The sequence below is a fragment of the Populus alba genome, chromosome 1 (assembly GCF_005239225.2).
Source record: "Populus alba chromosome 1, ASM523922v2, whole genome shotgun sequence".
NCBI lineage: Eukaryota > Viridiplantae > Streptophyta > Magnoliopsida > Malpighiales > Salicaceae > Populus > Populus alba.
Genome location: NC_133284.1, coordinates 41,948,231 through 41,971,689, shown reverse-complemented (window position 1 = coordinate 41,971,689; position 23,459 = coordinate 41,948,231). Strand labels below are relative to the sequence as shown.

General features: G+C 29.9%; 1 protein-coding gene and 1 long non-coding RNA gene across 2 annotated transcripts; one reads left to right on the top strand and one right to left on the bottom strand.

Moving 5' to 3' along the window:
• Window positions 1-11,253: 11,253 nt before the first annotated feature.
• Window positions 11,254-12,821, bottom strand: LOC118056925 (uncharacterized). The gene is made up of 2 exons (XM_035069363.2): window positions 11,986-12,821; window positions 11,254-11,823 (listed from the first exon to the last, which is right to left on the bottom strand). The coding sequence occupies exons 1-2, from the start codon at window positions 12,655-12,657 to the stop codon at window positions 11,488-11,490; spliced, it is 1,008 nt and encodes a 335-aa protein (XP_034925254.1). The 5' UTR covers window positions 12,658-12,821; the 3' UTR covers window positions 11,254-11,487.
• Window positions 12,822-16,793: 3,972 nt separating this feature from the next.
• On the top strand, window positions 16,794-18,613 carry LOC118056926 (uncharacterized). Its single transcript, XR_004688869.2, has 2 exons — window positions 16,794-17,172; window positions 18,199-18,613. It is a non-coding gene; the product is annotated as an uncharacterized lncRNA (long non-coding RNA).
• The last annotated feature ends 4,846 nt before the right edge of the window (window positions 18,614-23,459 follow it).

Genomic DNA, 23,459 nt, shown 5'->3' with positions numbered 1-23,459 from the left:
CTTCTCTAGTCGTTCGACCATAACCATCTATACCACATGAACTATAGGTCTATAAACAACTGGTCTGCGTGTTATAACTCTTGTGAACTCAGATTGCATAGCTGCTCTTGAGATAACTTCACCATGTCCTAAACCGCCGTCTCGACCTCGTGTATATGGTCAACATGGTGGGCATCCCCTTCCCTGAAATGCTAACCTAATCCATGTTTAACCTAACCAGCAGGCTGCACCCGTGAAATTATGAAATAGTACCTGCAACTTCTTCCACCTTAACGACTATATAATTAGTGTTTCTAGCCCCAACAACAATATCCACATGCTTCTAATAGAATTCCCAACCTACCCGCTAAAGCCTTGATTGCTAGGGTTGACCTAACTAGTCCAACTTCTTCAGGCAATGGGAATCATTTAATAACAATGATGCTCCTAGTCTGATACAAAAAGCTCTGCTTATTTTTATAAAATATAATTTAACTTGTTAAATTTTAAATTTACTTTTTAGAAATTACCGGTTTGAGTTTTATAAATCTTAGAGCTACTAGAGACTTATATGATCATTAACTTTAAAACCTATAAAATCAATCGAGATACTCACAAAGTAGTCCAAACATTCACAATAATCTTAAAAAAAAAAGAAGCTCAACCGTAATTGGATAGACTCCATCGTCTGATTCCCAGAGGGGTCAAGAGATTAATGACTTTTAAGTAGTTTTCAAGAGAAGACAGTGAGAGTACTAGAGAGCACATTGCTAAGTTTCGAGACCAGTATGGGGATGCTGCCCAAGGACCAAAACTACGAGGCTACGACTTTTTGTGGGTCTTCATCGACTAAAATAATCACAGACTAGAAGGCCGATGTTTTCTGAAAAGAAGATGCAAGTGGGTGGAGATCTCTTCCTAGGAGCAACTATTGCCATAGTTTTAATTAATTCAAAAAATTTGCTTAGGTTTGCAACCGTTCAGAAAAAACATGCTTGACAAAATCATGATTGAAGTTTAAAATTAAGAGGTTTTTTCTATTAAAAATTAACCATAATCTAAAAATTTAAACCATTAAATAAAAACGATGATGTTTAAACTCAAACACTATAAATAAATAATAAAATATTTATTTCTTACACCGTTAAAAAAAAGGTTTTTTAAAGAGGTTTTTGAATGCCAGTCAAAAAACATTTTTTTAATATATAATCAAATCTCAATTAATTTTATAAATAAATTATAAAATTCAATATCTATACAAAATTATAAATATATATATTTTTTCTAAATTAGGATACCTAAATTATTCAAAGCCTTCATTCATGGGTTAGACAAATATAAAATGGGTGGGTAAAAAGTAATTTTTATAGGTAAAAGAATTATTTGAAAGCAAGCCCAAATTCAAAATAGATCAGAAAAAAAAAATTATTTAATTATTAGCCAAAAATAGATATTTTTCAACAAACTCAAATCCCTAGTTCTTATAGAGTAGTGATGATTGGGTCGTCCTTAGATGGATAAGTAACACATCTTCCTAGACCTCCTCGATCAAAAATTAAAGAATAAATAGAGAAAATATATATGAAATATTAGTGAAATATAAGATTTGTTATCTCATTAGCATTATTTATAATAATAAAAAAACAATGCTATCTCAAACACATACAGTGAAAGAGATACTAAGTGAAATTCAATACACAAAATAATTTAATATATAGATAATATCATTATTGTAAAGATTCTAATACTAGAAAAATCATGCAAGACAAACTCAATACATTCTAGTTAGTTTTTTTTTTTATTTAAGAAATGTAAATTTAATTTATTAAATTCCCATTTAGTAAAAAGAAAGAGCAAAAACTACACTACAATTGGTAGAATAAGTTTTGAAGTAGAATACATATTGTATTTGTTTTAATATATTTTAGCTATTTATACTTAGTTTTATTTATATCATTTATGTGTATGTAGTTTTAAATAAATTCAAGCATTTTAGAGATAGATAGAGAGGTAATAATTTTACAAATCAACCAATTAAATTGAATAGAGGCTTCTAATTTTATGAATTGTGCCAATTTCAATTTACCAGCCCTTAGTTAAAGCTACTAATCCTATTCTGGAGACCAAAATACCTACACTAAAAAGAATATAAAAAAATACTATAATAATATCTTGGAATTTGTAGTGAACTTGGTATATCTCCTCCTAATTCTCTACACGCACGCACATGGGCATTGTTGAATCTCAACTTTATATTAACTCCCATTATCTATTGAATCTCAACTTTAATTATGTAACATGAAATTTAAATTACAAAGCTCACCATTTCTTTCAAGTATATTATCACAAATTTTAATTGTTAATACATGTGACAAGAAATTTAGTATAAAAAATCTTTAATTTTGTGAAATTATACATATTTCTTTCTTTTTTTCTTATGAAAGATTAGAAATTTTGTTGATAAATAATAAATACAAAATGAGTTTTATAATCTCAAATGTCATCCAAAACAAATAAAAGAAGGATTACATTCATAGAAAAAGAAAAAGAAAAGTTAAAGCAAAACAATTTTTGATATAAGAAAAAAAAAACACTTTAAATCTAGTAACAATCAGTTTTAGTTATATGTGAGTAACCTAACAATTTTTTCTTTAATTTATTGTTGTTTTAGAAAAACAATCTTTTTTTCTTATGAAAGATTAGAAATTTTGTGGATAAATAATAAATTCTAGTATTGTTGTTATTGCTTGTTTTAGTTATATGTGAGTAAATTAATTGAATTATGTAAAATAATTGTAAATATTGATCCGATAATAACCAATTTAAATGGTTTTTGAATTTTATTGGATAATTTCAATTAGAAAATTTTAAGCAAATTTAGTTTGGTTTGGTTTTAGATTTAGATTTTAAAAATCAAAATAACCTACTGAAAAACAAGTTAAACTAAAATAAAAAAATCAACTGAGTCAAACAAAAAAACTCATCATAAATAAAAGGTTTGTTAAATCAAAACCTATCAAATATAGCTAACAAAAGGCCTATTAACTCAACTATGTGTAGCCAGTTACCTTGAATAAGATGAGTTACCAAAAGTTATTTTGAATAAATTGAGTGAGTAGTTAATGAAAGTTATCTTAAACTTTTTCAATTTTTTAAAAAAAGCAAGACAATAAAAAGAGGATACAACTTAACAAAGCAACAATTGTATTGCAATTCAATCAAGTTTACATGATCTTCAAAACTTATTTATCAAGTAGATATTTGATTGTATGTTGATAACGAGTAAATGATAGCTTGTTGGTAGTAATTTTAGGAGATAGAACAATATGCGATAATTAACTTTGTAGGTGATATTCAAGTAGGCTTGTAATTTTTTTTGTAATTAGTAAGATTGTAATTTCAATTCCATAAACCAGAAATACCGAGAAGTTGTTTCATGATTCAGGAGTTTTAATTTGTGAATGTAATTAGAGTATGAATCTCATAAGTATTCATTTTTTTATATTCAAGTTATTTTAATTATTTGGTTATTTCTTCAGTCGAACTATGATTTATCTGAAAGTAAATTTAATCATTTAGGACTAAATCTAGAGTTTAAATTAGTTAATTTAAAATTCCAATCTTAATTTACAAAGCCCTTTTAATTTATATAAAACAAAAAAAACCTACATTAAACAGGATCTCTATAAAACAAACCTTAAAGATAATTAAAAAAAAATAACCTTTGCATTGAAAACCCATGAGAGTAAGAAAAAATGGATATTACAAAACAAAAACATCTTTTGCAAAATAAGAACTTCAAGTTTAAAGGCACAAAATCTAAATCTAAGATTATTAAAAGAAACATGGAAAAAAAGAAAGAAAAGTGCTATGATGGTAGTTGGAGAAACCTAAGAATCTCTCCTCAAAATGGTTTTTTTTCCCAGTAAGTCAGAGCCATAACTTTGTTGATTTCATAAGTTTTATTCAACAAACCACTAATTTAATTAAATTGCCATAATATTTGTGATCAGTGGAGTCATTTTATAACTTAAATGTGTGAATTCTGTGTAAATTGCTCTCCCCGATCTATACAATTATTAATGATTGTGTCCCATTATTTGCAAGTTGTAATAAACAGCCGTCATCATCAACAACCAATCTCTTGACCTTTAGTTAAACAGCTCCACCATAGAGTTCATTGCTTGGCTACTTTCTAACAAAAAAAGACCTTGAACCTGCAGAAAGATTCAAGTGTCCTAGGTGTTCGAGAATGGCTTGGAGAAAGGAGTGCTTGAACCTCGTACTGGTGCCACTAGGCAACAGTAATTGAACGCCGTGAAAAGAAACATGGAGTTGGTAAATCAACAGGTCAGGAGCCATAATATCATCCACAAGCATCTCAAGGATCACAGAAATAAGAGTAGATGAGCTCATGCTGTGAAGTGCAGTGTCCAGTTTTGTATCATATGCAGCAGCTTCTTCAGTTCAAAACCAGGACAACTTCAAATGAAGCTACTGGCTTTCTGTTCAAACCATGGTCAGCTCATCTACTGCTAAACTCAATGTCTGTGAACTGTTCCTGGCTAAATGATCTTTGCTTGTTTTGAATCACTCTACTGACCCTCTTGAAATCAACCTCTCTCTCCCCCTTCCCCAGAATATAGTTGCTAGACTAAGATTGATTATGCTGATTTTTTTGTTCTAATTACAAAAAAGTTATGAGAACAGAAACCTATCCCTGTAAATTCTCTTTCATTTCTGTGTATTGTCTGGATTTTGATCTCCCTGGCTACCTGTCAACTCTGCTCCATCTGTAGCACTCTCAGATGTTGAATTTGGTGAACCTGACGGACCACTACTTTACTTTCATTTTCTTTGTCAGAATCGCCTTCCATTAAAGAGTTGAAAGCAAGCCTGGCAGAATAAAGGAACAAACCAACAGAATTGATTCCAAGAAAAAATGTTGCAAGGTAGCACAAACCATTCAGAATAGCCCTGCAAATAGCAGAAAGATGTCACCATCTTGCATAACTTAAATCACAACGCAAAAAGATAGCAGCAGCAGGACCTACCAATGACTAAATTTGAAAAAAGCATAGGATCGAAACCTTCAAAATTACAATATAATCACAATATCAAATGAGTGAAATGAAAGGAAATAAAATCCAACAACTTGTTTAGAGTTCAAATTGAATAATAATAACATGTGAGTGAATCCAAGAGTTCATGGGAAACAACAAACTCTAGCTTTCAACTGAACTTCCATAATCTCAAAACACCACGGATTGAAGAGAATTGAAATAATCCAGACGCTAGTGTGTTTCAGAAGTTGACAATGGAAGTTATAATCCATCAAATTCCAAATCTAGCACTAAAACAGCGCATATTTGCAAATTCCCTTAAGAAAGTAACATCAATAAACCACTGATCTTTTAATCAATAAATGGGCATCGCAAAATTCCTCAAAGAGTACAACAATGCAACAAAATCCTACCAAAGCCTACCTCCTAAAACCCCAAAGTGAAACATATTTTTAACACGTGACAAAAATTGTGTTATGGGAAAAAGCCACTTCATTGTGCCAAAAAACACAGTCCCACCTACCCAAAGTCACTTTCTTTAATTCCAATTTCCATATGAGCAATCAATAACAGCAAAAAAAAAGAAAAAAAAAAGAAGTAAAGGAGAATAGCATTTCTTTAGAACGTTTAGCACCGCGTCGAAGAGAGCGGGAGAGAAAACAAAGGCGCCAGTCAGAAGAGCACTAGTAACAGCCTGAAATGGAGAACACCACACACACACACACACACTATAGATCCCATGCCCGTGCAATGCCATGTCTATGCGATACCGCGAGTTTATAGCATGTTTATATGTTGTCGTGGATTTATAGAAAAAATAAAAAATATATATAGAAAAAAAACTATTGCAATCCACAATATTTTCATACTATAAAGTTAAATTCTTAACCAACTTAATATTAAAAAAAATTAACAAAGAAAAAACAATTTTGAAAAAAAATGAAAAAAAAAAAGAAGACAATTTTGGAAAAAAAAAGCAAAAAAAAAAAAAAAATATGGGGAAAGTTAAAGCTAAATTCTTAACTAGCTCAATATTAAAACAAAAAATTTGACAAAGATAATTTAAAAAAAACATGTGGGGAAACACTATAGCAAAACCAAAACCAAGTGATGAAATATTGTAACAATCCACAGTGTTTTAAATAAAAAACTACGAAGCAAAATTCTCAACTAGTTCAATATAAAATAAAATAAAATCGACAAAGATCATTTAAAAAAAAGAATAATAAAAAAAACCATGTAGGGAAATATATTGTAGTAATTCATAATGTTTTAAAGAAAAAAAAACTGCAGAATTAAATTCTCAACTAATTCAATATTAGAAAAAATCAACAAAGATAATTTTGAAAAAAAAATACAAAAACAAAAAAGAATAATAATAAAAAAAGAAAATAGTCTTAGGGGGAAAAAAAACATGCAAAACAAAAAAAAAATAGAGAAAAAACAAAAAAAATATGGGGAAAAACAAAAAAAAGACAAAACAAAAACAAATAAGAAAAAAACATGTGAGAAAAGCTACTTTCCCACACATTATATATATATACCAGTTATATGACCCGCACGATTCCGCGGGTTAATTTATTTTTGCTTAAAAAATATAAAAAAAACTAAGATCTAAAAGTGTTATGTCTTTCTGTAAAGTTATACCCAAGAGTCTTGGGTTTGGCTGCAACACCTGATCTATGAGTAATATTTATAATATTAATAATAATATTAAACTTGCATGACCCAAGTTTAAGTGGCTCTGATTGCAACACCGGACCCAATAGCCTTGGATATGGGTCTGACTGCAAGGTCGTGTCATAAAAGTATGATAATCAAATAGATTAATTAAAAAGAAAAAAAATAAAGAAAAAAAAAACCAACATGAAGAAAAAAACTAACGAAGAAAAAGTTTTTTTTTGAATTAACTAGGTTAACCCTTCAAACCAGGTTAATCCATCAAATCTTGAATTCGTGTCGTAAAAGTTTGATAATTAAATAGGAAAAAAAAATTGATGGGTTACCCAGAATTAATTGGGCTAACCTGTGAAACCAGGTTAATTCATCAAGCCCGGGATTTGTATCATGAAAGTTTGATAACTAAATATAAAAAAATTTAACCTTAACAAACTAAATTAAACAAAAAAAATTAACTAAAAAAAAAAAAAAAAGCATCAACCTTTCAATTGTGGATTGCACTGTGCAGTCAACAGTCAAAGGCATAAAAACAAAAAAAAAAAAAAAAAAACTAAAGGCATCAAACGATAACTAAATAGAAAAAAATTAATATTAATGAACTAAATTAAATAAAAAAATATTAATTAAAAAGAAAAAAAAACATATAAAAAGAAAAAAATTAATGAAGAAAAAGAAAAAAAATCTTAATTAACTATGAATCAACTGGGTTAACCCATCAAATCTGAATCCATGTCATAAAAGTCTGATAATTAAATAGAAAAAAACATTAATATTAAAAAAGTAAATAAAAAATAATAATAAAAAAAAAAAACTAAAGGCATCAGCTTTTTCACTGTAGATTGCACTGTGCAGTCCATGGTAAAAAGGCTTAAAAAGGAAAAGAAAAGGAAAAAAAACAAAGGCACACGCCACGAGTAAATTTTTTTTTTCTTGCATAAAAAATATCAAAAAAAGGCTAAGATCTAAAAGCGTTAGGTTTTTTCTGCAAAGATATACCCAAAAGCCTTGGGTTTAACTGCAACACTTGACTTAAGAGTAATATTTAAAATATTAATAATAATATTAAACTTACATAACTCAAGTTTAAGTGAGTATGACTGCAACACCAGACCAATAGCCTTGGATGTGGATCTGGCTACAATGTTGTGTCATAAAAGTGTCATAATTAAATATATTAACTAAAAAGAAAAAGCCAACAGGAAGAAAAAAACTAATGAAAAAAAAAGAAAAAAAATCTGAATTAATTGGGTTAACCCTCAAACCAAGCTACCCGTCAAACCTGTGATTTGTGTCATGAAAATTTTGTTAATTGTATAGAAAAAAAAAATTGACGGGTTAACCCATAATTAATTTGGTTAACCCATAAATAATTTAACAAAATAAATTAAATGAAAAAATTAATTAAAAAGAAAAACCAGAAAAAAAAAATCTGGGTTAACCCGTTAAACTCGGAATGCGTGTTATAAAAGGTTTGAGATAGAAAAAAAATTTAACATTAACAAATTTTTTTTTAAAAAATATCCATTAAAAAAAACAAAGAAAAAAACAACCTAAAAAAAAGAAAAAAGCAAAAAAATAAATAAAAAAATAAAATAATAAAATAACAGCTCAGCTTTTACTGTGGACTGCACAAAGACTTGAGCCCTTATATATATATATATATATATATATATATATATATATATATATTGAAAATACCCATTAATCTAAATAAGATAAATAACTCATATATCTTTATATTATTACATTTCTTATACGTAGAATTGCATATGTTATGTTCTGAGTGTGTTTGACAGTGTAGTAGCGGTTGCTTTTCAAATAGCTTTTCGTGCCGAAATACATTCTAATGATGTTTTTTTATTTTTTAAAAATCATTTTTGACATCAGCATATCAAAACGATCCAAAAGCTACAAACCACACTTAATTTTAGCAAAAAAAAAAAAATTTTAAATTTGATGAAATGCAGGTTGGAACGCAGAGCCAAACATGCAATTTTTAATTACTATATTAGAGGTGGGAGGGGTAGATTATAAAATATTGAATTTACAAGTCATGTGTTCACTTTTTTTTCTTCATGTCATAGTGCAAAACTAGTAAATTAGTGAATGCTTCGCCGCATGTTAATATTAATTTTTTTAAAATGTAAAAACAAATATTAAGAGTAGGATTTTTTTTAATAATATTATTAAACTTAACCAAATGAGTTAATTTTAAAATCTCCCAACTCAATTGTTTGTAATTAAACTGTGTAAGAGTTAACTCGACTTAAATCAATTGATTTTATAGGTCTAAATACAACCTTAATGATCAATAAAAACATGATTTAGTTTTTTAAAAAACATCAAGTTGATAATTTTTTTAAAAAAATATTGAGACGATGATAGATTGGATCAACCCCCTCGACATTTGTTTTTTAAACTCTATTGAGTTTAATAACTGTTTTATGTTTTTTTATTTAATTATATGATAAAAACAAATGCTCATAGAATTGATCACCAATCTAAAAATAAACACTTATATGAGACAATTATTGGGTTTATCTACTAAAAAATTAGGGAAAACATTGTTCATTTACTATTGATGAACATTGTTTTTCCATCTTGGTCCTTGAATTTTTTTATCAATTCTTATTTTGATCACTAAATTTTATTATTTTTTATTATATTTTTATGGTAGTGTTGGGTTATTATTGGAACAGAAAAGATGAAGATAATGGGGAAAAAAGAAGACATATTTCTATGTATTTTCTATTGGTAGTGCTTTGTTACTATCTTGGAACAAAAAAGACTAGAACAATAAGATCAGATGGAGTATGTCTCCATGTACTTCATATTTAATAGTACAAAAACTCACTCCAAAATTATCTTAAAGACATTTATTTTAAATTTTTGTATCTGTTTTTTTAACCAAATATGTTTATGTCTTTTTGGTGTATATATTATCCTAGGAACACTAGTTAAATGCAACCTTGACATGATTTTATTTGTTGTTATTTGGTGTGATTTGCATATCCTTGTATGTCTGAGTTGTTAAAAGTTCTGACATTGAATTAGAGTCCAATTTTATAAAAATATAATTTTATTTTGTTCTTAAATCTAAAATTAAAAGATTAAAAACTAAATTTGATATTTTTAAAAATTAATGTTTTCATGTGTTTGCTGTTGAAATGGCATATAAATATTCAATTTAGTCTCTCAAATTTTATATATTTTTTTATATTTGGTCTATATTCTTTTGGTTTATTTTTTTTTTTTTTTTTTTACATTTTGATCTAAATGTTCATTTTTTTTTTAATATTTTAGTTCCTGGATGTCTAGAGAGTGAAAAAGTCATCGGAAAAAAAAAATAGAGTTAAAGTTTTTGGATGATCAAATTATGATCATTAATAACTATGATTTTGGTATCTTTTAATTTATTTTTAAAAGAGAAACTTAATGGAAATGGTTTAAACTTTCAATGATATTTAATAAGGTAGATCGAAGGTTGAAAATAAATTTTAATTTGGTTTGATTTTAAACTCTTAGACTCCAGCGCACTTGATCTCTATAGTTTTGGGAAGTTGCAAAGTGCAATCTCTCTGGCCCAATCATTCTTTACTTTTTTTTTTTAATGAACCTAATTTGTTTTGTATATTTTATAATAAGAAGTACGTACTTTAAATAAATTTACTCAAATGATATTTAAATAATTATCTGATTATGGTATATTTTTCAAATGATAATTAAGTAATTGTTTTTCTTAAATATTACCACACAATTAAATAATTGTTTTTTGAAAAGTTGCAAATATTTATATTTAATTTTCTTTTGCTTCTTAAAATGAGGATCGACTTTCTGCTTTAGTCATTAATTAGCTTTAACAATTCTTTCTATGATTCATCAATTTATATTTTTTAATTTGTTTTATAAAACACAAATATTTTATTTTCTATTCTCAATTAAAAAGTTAAATGGTACTGGAAAACAAATCCACAACTTGGGAATTTTTTCTCCTGCATTTTAATTAGCTTGGCCTTATCCAAATAGAATGGATATGGGGCATTTTTGTACATTTTAGTCTTTTATGATATATTTTATTGGTTGAAGGACTGATTTTTTTATTATTTATATTTAATTGTGTGCCAAAATTATCATAATTAAAAATTATATAGACTTAATATTTATTGTTTTATTGTGTATTAATTTCAAAAATATTAACTTGAAATTAAAAAATACATATCTTATTGATACAAAATTCTCAAACTATTTAGTATTGTGATATATAATTGTTTTTTTTAAGGTGTTTTTCATTTAAAAAATAAATTAAAATAATATTTTTTTATTTTTTAAAATTTATTTTTAATATTAGTATGTCTGAATAATTTAAAAATATAAAAAATAAATTTAAATTTAAAAATATTTTTCAAATATAAAAACAAACAGTTATAAATACAAACATGGGTGGGAGTTTAACCCGTCCTGAACCTCCATTTTCCTTCCCTACGATATCATTGAAGCTGGATTCTATCGTCGCACATCAGGGGAAGAAAAATAAAAGTCTTATGATACTCCTCCCATCAAGAAAATGTTATTATTACAAATGACTGTATCTCTGTAAAGAATGATCACAAAAGAATTAGCAGTAGCTCATTTCTTCTTCCCTTTAAGCATTTCCTCTAATTCTTCGGCCTGTGAGTGGTATGGCATGTTCTTCGGCTCCTAGTTCAGGAGCTGCAGAAGGCCTAACAATGGACATTTTGATTATGTCAAGCTACTAATCATCGCTCTAGCGCACGTTAGATGCCACAGATCGAGCCCAAAACTTGAGTTGCGCCTTCATATCCTGTGATGAGTCTTTGGAAGCCCAAACTGGGATCGGAGGAGCACAGGCGCAACTGTTAACCTGCCATGAACTTGAGGGATAAGGTTCCCTCACCTTGTCTTGATTTCGCTTTATATACATTCTCTTCTCTTGCAAACCAGCAAATACCTCAACCATACTTGGTGGATTCAAGCCCTTTTTGTCCTTAAACCCTTGCACTTCATGGGATTCAAGATTGCTCAGGCTCTTCTCTAATCGCCCTTGACTTTTAGGGAACCTACTTGTTTCAGAGGCAATATCCTGCAATGCATCACCGCTTTTCATTAGGATATATATATATTTTGTGAAATTAAGCAACACATTAAAACAATTAATATCCAAAACTGTCACTAGACGAATGCGGCAAAAAAATCCAAATAATATGGGATTGAAGCATGACGGTGGTTGAGACATCTTTGGTACCTTAGAGCTACGTTGCCGAGGCAGGATATCCTTAGAGAGAGGCATTGCTTGCCGGATCAATTCGCTCATCGTAATTTCATCGCTTTCACTCTCTTCATTCATTTCTTCCCTCCCTATATAAGGTGGCAAAGATGGTGTTCTTATCAAGCTGTGCTGTGATGATTGCCTCTCCGCCACCGTTTTGCTCCTCCTATTTCTATTAGCATGACTTGCTTCTTTCACTTGGCTTATTCCTTCTTTCTTTTTCACACAACTTGGTTTTCGAATCAAGACTTGATCTGATAATTGCCTCGTCAATTTTCTGCTCATTCCAGTACTAGCACTTGTACTGCTCTCTGTTTCTTGTATTTTCTCTTCTGATCTCCCTATATTAGGTGGTAAGGACGGTGCACGAGTCAAATTACCGGGAGGGAGTAATTCTCTTGTGGATGAAGATTTTCCACTCGGAGGAGGACAAGTAGTTGCTAAAACCTGTTGATCGAAGCTCGGAGAAGGATCGGAATAGCACCTGAGCATTCTTGGTTTGCTGTTGACGTCCAGCAACTTGCCAAAGAACCAACCCTCTTCCAAAAGTTGATGAACTGCAGCTTTCACTTCATTATCACCACCTGATCTTGTGCTAGACGTTGATGATAAGGGCTCAAGAGAGTCATCATCAAAACAATTATCCATTGCTACAAACAAGTTCTGAGATCGAGAGACCCACAATATTTTGAGCAATTCATTTTCGTATCTTCTTTTATAATCTGTTTTTATCTATTGCAGCTGGCATAGATGCATGATGAGCTTGACCATGGAGGTCATGTGGGGCAAGGTAGCATGTGCTTTTGGCTCATGCCAGTGCTGATCAATATATATATATATATATATATACGCCAGCAAACTCCCCCATGTGAGGGCAGATTGTTTATGGAGGAACAGAAGGGATCAGTCTCGTCATGTATAGTTTTTTCAGTAGCGTTTGGAACGCGTTTCCTTAATAAATGTTGATTTTTTTTATTTAGAATTATTTATTTATATTTTTAAATTGTTTTGAAAAAATAAATAGCTATCGAACTCTCAGTAAAGACGATGCCTACCCTGGTGACAGCTAAGGTTGTGTTGACATCCTGGAGAATATCAAGCCGAAGGGAATATTTTAATTTTATTCATGTTGGTTTTGTCTCCTTTTGGTGAATAAGTAGCTTGATTGATGTAGACGGTGGCCACTAATCTCGCCATGTTTGTGCCTCGTTAACTACCTCCTGAATATATTTAGAGAATGTTTATTATCATTTCTGTTTTTCTATTTTCTTTTTTTAAATATAATATTTCATAAGTAAATTATTTAATAACTGTAATTTCAATGATATCTCAGGAGATTTATATTTATATATATATATATATATATATATATATATGTAATTTACCCTTTTTTATATATAAAAAAAAACTTAAAAACAGTAATTTTTTTCTCAATTTTCAAAACAGAAAATAAAAATCTCAATGATAAGAAAACATAGTTTGAACTTCATTGGTCTATATACATAATTTTGAAAATGCATGTGAATATACTAAGAATCAATTGATTACTTTAAAACTAAGCCACGGATAGGGATATAAGTGACTATATAGGGGTACGGGGTACGGTATATTGTTATTTTTTAAAGTGTTTTTTGTTTGAAAATACATAAAAATAATATTTTCATTTTTTAAAAATTTATTTTTAATAACAGTACATCAAAATAATAAAAAACACAAAAAAATAAATCAATTTAAAACTAACAAACTTGAAAAAATTTTTAAAAACAATATTAAACCGTAAACAGGACCTAAAAGGTACTTGTTATCTATTTTTTTTATTATTATTAAAATAAATGTCTAGGTTAGCTTGTGCGTACTTCAACTAATTTTAAAGATCTTGAAGTTAACTATTAAGTAAATTTTTAGTGTTCTGATATTTATAAGACTAAAATTAATGATTTTTAAATAATAAATTTATAATTTGACCAGTTAAAGAATATCTAGACTTTTAGATGGTGCAAAATCAGATGTATTAGAGAGTCGAATGCATGGAAGTTAAATTCTGGAATTTATCAAATAATGTGTGTTGGTAGAATCGAAAGACAAGGGATGTTAAAAGATAAACAAAAGTGGAGTAGAGTTGATCATAGCAAAGCAAGTAACAGGTTCAGAACAAAAGATTATTTAGCAGATCAGCTAAACATAGACCCATTGCTGTTTTTTGGTCCCCTTTCTCTGCATCATCGTGTAGCCCTAAAGGTGCTTTCCATGATTAAAGTCACAGGGAACGCACGAGCAAGCCGAAGGACAAACCCAAAGGATTTTCTGATACGAACATTGCATTAGCTATTGTTTTAACCTAAAGGCACTGCTCCTTCTGTTCCCCTCGTTCACGATCCAAAGCTCTGTTCAAAGCACAACATCTGCTTTTATTCATTTTTATATAATTCGGGATTGTGTAATAGTATGATAATAATTATTTTTAAAGTACTTTTTACATCAAGATGATTCAATAATATAAAAAATAATTTGAAAAAAAAAACAAATTTAAATCTTCATGAAATACTATTTGAAACGTATTTTCAAATGAAAGCTTTCTATTGTTTCTTTAATGGGGTGTTACGAATATATAAAAGAATTTTATTATAATTATGGAAACTATATGAAAACATGGTTCATACCATTTAATTAGCCATAACATATAAAGTTCACAAATGTTGTAAAGAAATTCTACATTAAGTAGAAATATACTCACGAGTGTGTTACCTTAGTATCATAAAATGTGAAATGTTGCAAGCATTTTTGAATAAAGTGATAACCATTTTGGTTCTTGGATATAAGGTGATTGATCTACATATCAAAACTGATCTAAACAAAGATCTTTGCTTGGGTGCCTTTGCATGCTCTACTATCTTCTTTTGAATCGCACGTGCCTCTATGAAAATAATAATTAAATAAAATTATTAATCACTTACAAGCCATTCAATTTTTTATTTTAAAATTTAAATCAAAATTAACCTAATCAAGAAATAAACTAAGAACAGACTATATACATACCCCTCCATATGAAAGCATTACCCAAATAACTTCTTTGATTATACACTACTTATTTGACCCGCGCTTTATCGGGGACTAAATATTTTTTTCTTTTACAAAAGAAATTGTACATGCTGATTTTTCCTGATGGGTTTTTATACATTAAAAGATTCTAAATATAAATCGGAAAGCTCAATAATACATGTAATCAAATAAATCAATAATTATGTGTATTTAATGAAAGGGAAAAAAAGTCATTAATAATGACTAAAAAATAAATCTAAAAAAATTAAGAGATATGTATAAATTAAGATATTTAATCTTATAAGACGAGATGTTTACCTAGTTGTATTTACTGAATTTGCTTATTAAAATTAAATTTTTATTCAATCAAACAATAATAAAAATAGATAGACACATTAAATTAAAGTGAATATAATTAAAAGAGAAAAATATTATGTAAGGTTGCATATATTAGAAATAAATATTATCTAAAAATAAATATTTTTTATTTTAAAAATAAAGTTTATCTATACAAAAGATAAAAATAAATAAATTATAGATGAATAAGAAAAATCTCTTAAAAAATTAAATACATATAAAATAATTTTAAAAAAATCTATCAAAATAGGTTAAATAAGCAAAAAAAAAAAAACAAAAAACAAAATCAACACATGAATGCTATGATTGAAACATAAATTTAAAAATTATTTTTAAATATATATATATATATATATATATATTAAAAAATCAATATTAGAAAAAAAATAATAGCTCAAGTATTGTGACTTAAACTTATCAAACTTATGATCTAAGTCATGGACTCAACTAAGTTCAATAAAATTTTAATCTTTTAAATTTATATTTAACATAAATGAAAAAAATGCCAAAAAGAACCCAAACTCGTGGGCATATGGCCCAGCATGCTTGGGCCATTGTAATGAAGAGCCCCAACATTGGTGAGCCTTCAAGCTTAGACACCAGGGCTGGGTTTAGTTTTTATTTTTTTTAGAAGGTGGGGGACATGTCTTCCTCCCCTATTATTTTGAAAAAAATAAAATTAAGCCATTCAAATTACCCATAGAATGGTAAAAAAACATGAAACAAAACTAGGTTAGTTTTGGTGTCCTCTATTTTATATATGTTTTTTTAGGCAATATTAAGACTTTCAACAACTACTATCAAGTCCCTCTGATCTCATAGAATCGATCAACACCAAGAAAAACTATTTTGATTGTTAGAAATGGCATGAACGATAACTTTCTCTTTTATTGTTGGAATTTGGTGACCTCTCTTTCTCTACTCTCTCTAACCAGAGTCTAAAAAATAACATAAATAAAATTTTTGTATCAAAAATGATTTTTTTAAAAAATTTAAAGGGACCTAAATTATGTTATTTTTAAAAGATTGAGGACTTAAATCTATTTTACATGAAACCACTAGCACACCATCCATGTGTTGGAGTCTTTTGTTTTCGTTCATTTTTTTTCAATTCCACTATTTTATAAAAAAAAAATTAGAAAGCAATTGACTTTTAATTATGAATTACATCTAATATTATTAAAATAATTAGTTGATTCATAAAAATTATATAATTTTATGAGATAATACATGTTTTATAGTGTCAACCCCGGTACAAGAACTAGAAAAACATTAAAATCATATTGAAATTGTTTTGACTCGATAAAATCGGTCAAGATGGAAACAAAAATCATGATTTTTTCTTCCGTGTTTGCGTTTAGGAAAATGAAACTTGTCAATTTGTCAGTTGTCACCAATCAACTTTAACCACAAATACAGAGCACAAACCCTATCCTTTTTTTCTCTGCATTCTCCGCCGTTCCATAACGAACAAGGCAACAACCAGCCATGTAAAACAACCCAAAATCAGAGCATACATCTCCTTCTCTTTCAGAGAGCCACCTGCAGCAGACTGATCCTTTTATTATTCCCCTTCATACTTCTATTTCTTCTTTCCCCGTGCAAGCCAACTTTGGTTCCTTCACTTCTTTACTGTTGCTTTTCTTTCTAATGTTCTTTCTTTCCTGGGTCTTGCATCTATATCTTAGACTGGGGAGGAATAATAACTTCACATCTTGCTCAATTGTTGCCTTAATTTTATTTGCTCCTGCATACTTCAATTCAATCGTAAGCCCTTTGGTTAATAGTTAACACAAACATATCCATGTTCTTTAGCCATATGATATCATTCATAGTTTCATACATTAGAACGCTATATATGTTTTCCATATTTGACAAAATCTCACATGAAATCACCATCTTTTGGAAGTTATTGTTTCTGTTTCCATCTGTTACATATTTTGTTTTCTTTATTTTTCCAAGTACATGAAGTTTGAGTTTTCTTTTCACAAGTGATAGATATATTGAAACGCTCAAATAGAGATGAGGTGAACCATGTAGGTATTAAACAAGACATATATTAATGAGAAAGACAGAAAATGAAAGAATGAAAGTTATGGATGGAAGAGAATAAAAGAGTCAGATCGATCAAATCCCACTTTGAATTTTTTCATAGTTTGGGTTTTTCTCATTAGGCATGTTTCAATGCAATTATTTGTTATTCTTACGAATTACAGAGGAGGTTGCAACGTTGCTAAAAACATGTCAATGCTTTTGTATATAAAAGTTTATGTTTGTTTTAAATTTGTTAATTGTTGGTTAATAAAATTTTATGAAAATTAATAGTTTTATTTATTGTATTTTTAAGTTATTTTGAAGTATATATAAATTTTTATTTGAATCATGTGTTTTTAAGGTAATTCAACTATATATAATTTTTTTTTTGTGATTTTATGATTTGAATTTATTTTGTATTTTTCATGTTGTGTCAAAAATATATTTGTACCAACTTTGATTATATCTATCAAAATAAAACTTTAATGATTAAAATAAATTATTAAAAAATAAACAATAAGTTCATAGAAGTGTTCTGTGAGCGTGTAAACAATGCCCATCTACAATGATAACCATTTAATTAGAAAATTCATATTGATATCCAGTGCATCAAAAGGCTGAAATGTGCGTGGCATCTTCTTCCTCTTATCTATTTTATTAGAGGGCCTCAGTTGCACTAGGAAGATGCTCAATATTGCATTTAATTTTACATGAAATAAGCGTATACCTGACATAAATTTCCTGGATAACCAAGAACAGATGGCGTGCAAGAGCATACATACAATTATCACAACAATGGACCAACACATAGCAGCCTCTACGAGGAAAGATGCACTCAAGAAATTCAGAAACCTGAAGCATGAAGCATTAGCAAGTATTCATTATTGTGAAGAAGAAGGTTTTGTTCAAGTTCTCTTAGGCAGAACGAACGAACAATCAAACATCAGAAGTGGAACAAAAGAAATGAAAACGAAGACGAAGATATCCTACTCAGCTACATCACTCGATCTCTTCGTCTTCCTCTGAATTCCACACTTTGTTCCACAGTTCCTCTATCTTCATCTCCAGGCAGCCATGATGTACAGTCACTTCTTCTGGCTTTTGTGAATATAACCCCTTCAATTCATGTATCCCTTTAATCCCTGATTCTACCTTTTCCGAATATTCCTTCTCATATTCAGTCGCTGAACACAACAAATTCTTCACTGACTCGTCTAAATCTGGATGAGGTTCTGCTTCGAGCATTAGAACACGTTCCAAACACTCTATCCCTTCGAGAAAAAGAAGAATCAGCTGATAAAACTCAGTGAATCTTGTTAGATCAATGGGAGCACGATCAGGAACAACTGACTTCCCCTTGTCTGATTTTCTTTTCACTTCTTCAACTATCATTTTCATCAGAGAAATAATCGTGCGAGTCACCACAGAATCCCTAGCTTCGGTTACCCATTTGACTGAAAGTTCCAAAAATGGTAGCTTCGCTTTCATTTCTTCACTCCCCAACAATAAGAACATGAGAGTGGCAAGCAGAGAAGACACCTTTGTTGCCAGTCCAACCAATTGATCCTTGACGGCTTGGATTAATTCCAAATGTTCATCGGATTTGACACTGCCTCTTAGCCACTTCATTAGACTCATCTTCTTGGAACCATGTTGAGCTTTCTTGAAAACAGCTTTCCTTCCATGAATCAAATCATATACCTTTCCACCGAAACTTATGATATTTGAAACATATGTGGGATTGGACTCTTCAGACTGATCAAAAGTCACCTTCTCCGTCAAAGCGATCAACTGCATAAAATGTTCTTTACTCTTGACTTCTCCATTTTCTTCATAACCTTCTTCACTTTCTTTATAATCTTCTTCCCATCCAGAAACCAGTTTCTGCCATTCTTGATCCCACCATTCTTCCATATATGATGAAAAATGTCCATCAACAGACCTTTCACTAGATTGATCGAGTTCAGAAGGCCGTGACTCAGCAAACCCTTTATTCCCATTGTCTTCTTCTTTCTTGAATTCACCAGGATCACCGGATTCCTTCGCTTGATCAATCTTTATGCTTTCTTCAAGGTGGGTTCTTTCTGCCCTCAACCGATGTCTTCGAAGAAAAACTTGAAAGAAAAAGGAATATCTTGTTAAAAGAGCTTGAATATAGCGTTTCACTAAGCCATCCATTATCTCAGTTTCTTCTTTCTCACGTCTCCTCCATTGTTCAATTACTTCCCTGGTTTTCTTGTCTTCAGCATCACTTCTCTTCTCTAATTCCTTGATATTAATGTCAACAATTGCAAAATAACGAGGCACGTTTTCAAGGCGAGTGGTCAGCTCAACAAGCACAAGCTCATTATCCCAAAATCTGAAATATTGTTCAGCGGATAATTCATCTAGATTTTCAACGCCAAGAATCCCATGTTCCTGAGAATCATCTTCCTTTAAGTCTTCTGTATCTTCTTCTTTGTTGAATTCATCATTCTGATCACTGGATTCGTTGGATTGACCGATATTCATTGTGCTTCCAGCTTCAAGATCCAGTTTCTTTGATGCTAAGAGGGGGATTGTGAAAGAGAAGCGGCAAAATGTGGTTTCTTTTGAAAGAAACGGTTATTCCTGTTAGGTTTAGTATACATACATACATACATACATACATACATACATATATATATATATATATATAAACACACGTAGCGTAAAATTGCAGGAGCTAACTTAAAGAGATGGAAAAAAACTAATGTTTTTCTTCTTCTTCTTCTTTTCCCCTTTTAGTTCCTGCACACAACTCTTAATACCCCCTCCTAAATAATTTGATAACGAAGACAATTTGACTGGATATGAATCCATCATCTACATGAAAGCTTTCAGTTCAAGATTTTTTTAATTTTTATACCAGCTGGTTAAATTTTGCAGTGCCTAAATCGTTGAGTTTAATGACCAACAAACTTCATCTGATCATATTGTTAATCCCTTCAATCTGCAGAAGAAAAGAGCAGAGCCATTCCGAAACCTCTGAAAATCCATGAATCTGATCATATATACATGTGTTATTGTCATGTTGGAAATGCCTAAGTTTATGTTTAAAATCTGTGTGCATAACGAGTAAGTGGCAGGGCTATTATTGTAGCTGAGACAAAATCACCTTAGCTAATACCCGATTTTGCTGGCTTCATCAATCCCTTGTCAGGTATTCATCCTACGATAATCTGATGACCGATTGCACTAAGATATATAATCCCTTCTTCGATGGCTTATCTGCAACGTTACATCTTCAAATCCAGTCTCCGTCATGCATTGGAATATTTTTTCAAATGCATAATTTATCAGATCTATTTAACAATAGTTATCATTAAAAAGCTCAAATATGATCAAGTATTTTAGGCAACTAGGTAACTTCTCTAAGAACTCTTTGTCCGATACGATCACAAGTAGTCAGGTTATAATGGAGGTCAGACGGAGCCTGTTTTCTACTTCACGTAATACTGTTACTAATGAAGGAAAAGGAAAATCAAAAGAGCATGATTTCGGAGCTAATTAAAAACATGAAACAAAAAGAGAGGAAGAGGAAGAATAAGAATGGGAAGAACAACATGGAGAGTGATGATGAAGCAAATGAATTGCCAGGGAAGCATAATCGGAAAGCACCGCCACCGCCTGTTATTTTAGATTTATAGTATATGGGCTAGCTGCTTCCTCTGTCTAAAAGCAAATTTTCAGACGAATGAAGGCATTTTTCTATTGTCAAACACTGCATGGTTGACCTTGTAACAACTGCACCATCCTCAAGGAACTGATTTTTCTTAATTAGAAACCTCCTCTTGGGAAAAAAAATTGCAGTTCTTTCACCTGGAGTTGAAGCCTTTTAACTCGCTACATGAACAAGCAAGAAGTACGTAAAATCTCTGTAATTGCATGGGAAGATGCATTTTCCACCTTAAACATCCCTTCCAGATTCTAACTCAAACCACATTTTAACAAAGGATTCTTTCCACTGTCTCCCCTAGCTGCTGAACCTAGAAAGAAAATGCATCTTAAGCAGACTAGCTACAGTAATCATATGGTCTGATCCTAGCTCTATAGGGCAAGGTCAAAAATCAAAAAGTGTATGTATGCTTGAAATGGTGTAAATTGAATGAATGATATTGTATTAAAAATAGTAACTGGTCAAATTTAACAGCATATATTATTGCAATCAGGGTACACTACTAAAAATGTAGTACTTACCAACTAACTAATCCATTACAAATAAAACTAAAATCCATTACTAAAAAAATTTAGCAATGAAATCAACAATAACAAATATCAGATACAGATATGTCGTTGTTGATTTTTTAGCAACAAATTTGTTCGTTGCTGATTTCTCAGCAATGAAAATTCTGATGCTTACAATAAGCAATGGATAATCTGATGCTCACAAACCAGCAACGGATTTTTCGTTGCTAATTAATGAATTATTTACAATCAGCAACGAAAAAATGGGTTGCTAAACTATAATTATTTTTATTAATTTAATTTTTTTTGTTATGAAAATGACTTTTAATTTTTTTAATTAATTATTTGTGGATATTTTAAAAGTTGTATTTCAATTGTTGTCAGTGAATAAATATTGATATTTGCAAAATTAAAGGTTTGTTTTTTTCTTAAAAAAGAATAGAAAAAAACTATTTTTTTATTTTTAAAAATGATCTATCATGATAAATTTAAACTATCAATGATGATCCATATCCATGTATTATTTACAGCATGCTACTTGGTAATGGGGTGTGAAATGAGTTTTGATGAATTAATATGTATTTTATTATGAATTTTATATGAAAGATTTACAATTATTATGTAACTAAATTGAATTTTTTTTATTATGAAAACTTAAAGAGAATAATTATAATGTAAGTTTTCTCATTTTAAAAGTATTTTTTAAATTAATTTTGCTTTATATGAGTTAGTATATTTGTTTTCAATTGATTTTTAATGCATATCTATATAATATAGTATTTGTTAATTAATTTTCCCCCTCATTTTAAATACTCTGGCTCGGCCACTGCCTATAGGTATCATTATATGAGGAGCCATAGGTGGCGGCATTGATGGGGCCATAGGTGGCGGCATCTGGGGACCCATAGTTGGCATTTGTTGGAAAGTCATTGATGGTTTACATCAAAGCTGCCCTTAATTGAAAATTTTCCTTTCTATATACATCATATGTTTCAACACCAACAGACCACAAGTTATTTAACTAATCAATCAAAAGTCTTAGGAAAATATCAAGCTTTTTCTCCGAATTCTTTGGCCTAGGAATCATCATTGCCAAAAACATGAATGATCTAGTCATACACTTCCACAGAGGCAAATTATAAACAGTCACAATTACTAGCCAACAATAGAATGTATTTGAAAACATGTCAAATGGACAAAACCCATCAGTGTATAACCCTAATTGAATATTTCTCGGATCTGATGCAAAACTTAAATGGACATGATTAAACTCCTTCCATGCCTCCCCATCATATAGGTGCACCATAACTCCATTATTTAACTTATGAAAATGATGACATGTCATATCATTGGCATGATATAGAGATATGAATAGTCTCTAAAGCCTTGGTGTCAAGGGAAAGTATCGGAGTTGCTTCTCTGCCTTATTGGAACCTCTACTAGTCGGATTTCTGGGTTTGTATCGTGAACTTCCACAAAAATCACAATTTATTTTCATTGCTTTTGCCCCATAGTACAACATATAGTAATTAGGACACACATCATATTTCTCATAACCAAATCCAAATGGCTGTATAAATTTCTTGGCATCATAAAAATTTGATACCAAATTTTCATCATTAAGCATGCAACTTTTTGTAAAATTAATAAATTTATTAAAGGTAGTCTGAGTCAAATTTAAAGTTGACTTCATATTAAGCAATTGTACACAAGCAGATAATTTGGATTGCTTGGTACACCCATCCCACAAAGGCTCCTCCGTAGCTTTCAAAAGTTTACAAAAATTAGTTGCCTTCAGATTTGGAAGTTCCTCT

What these genes read in the sequence shown, in the direction of transcription:
- LOC118056925 (XM_035069363.2), bottom strand. Translation starts at nt 12,657, where the DNA reads ATGGATAATTGTTTTGATGATGACTCTCTTGAGCCCTTATCATCAACG. An exon ending in CTCGGCAACGTAGCTCTAAG is followed by an intron (nt 11,824 to 11,985) that starts GTACCAAAGATG and finishes GATGCATTGCAG; the next exon opens with GATATTGCCTCTGAAACAAG.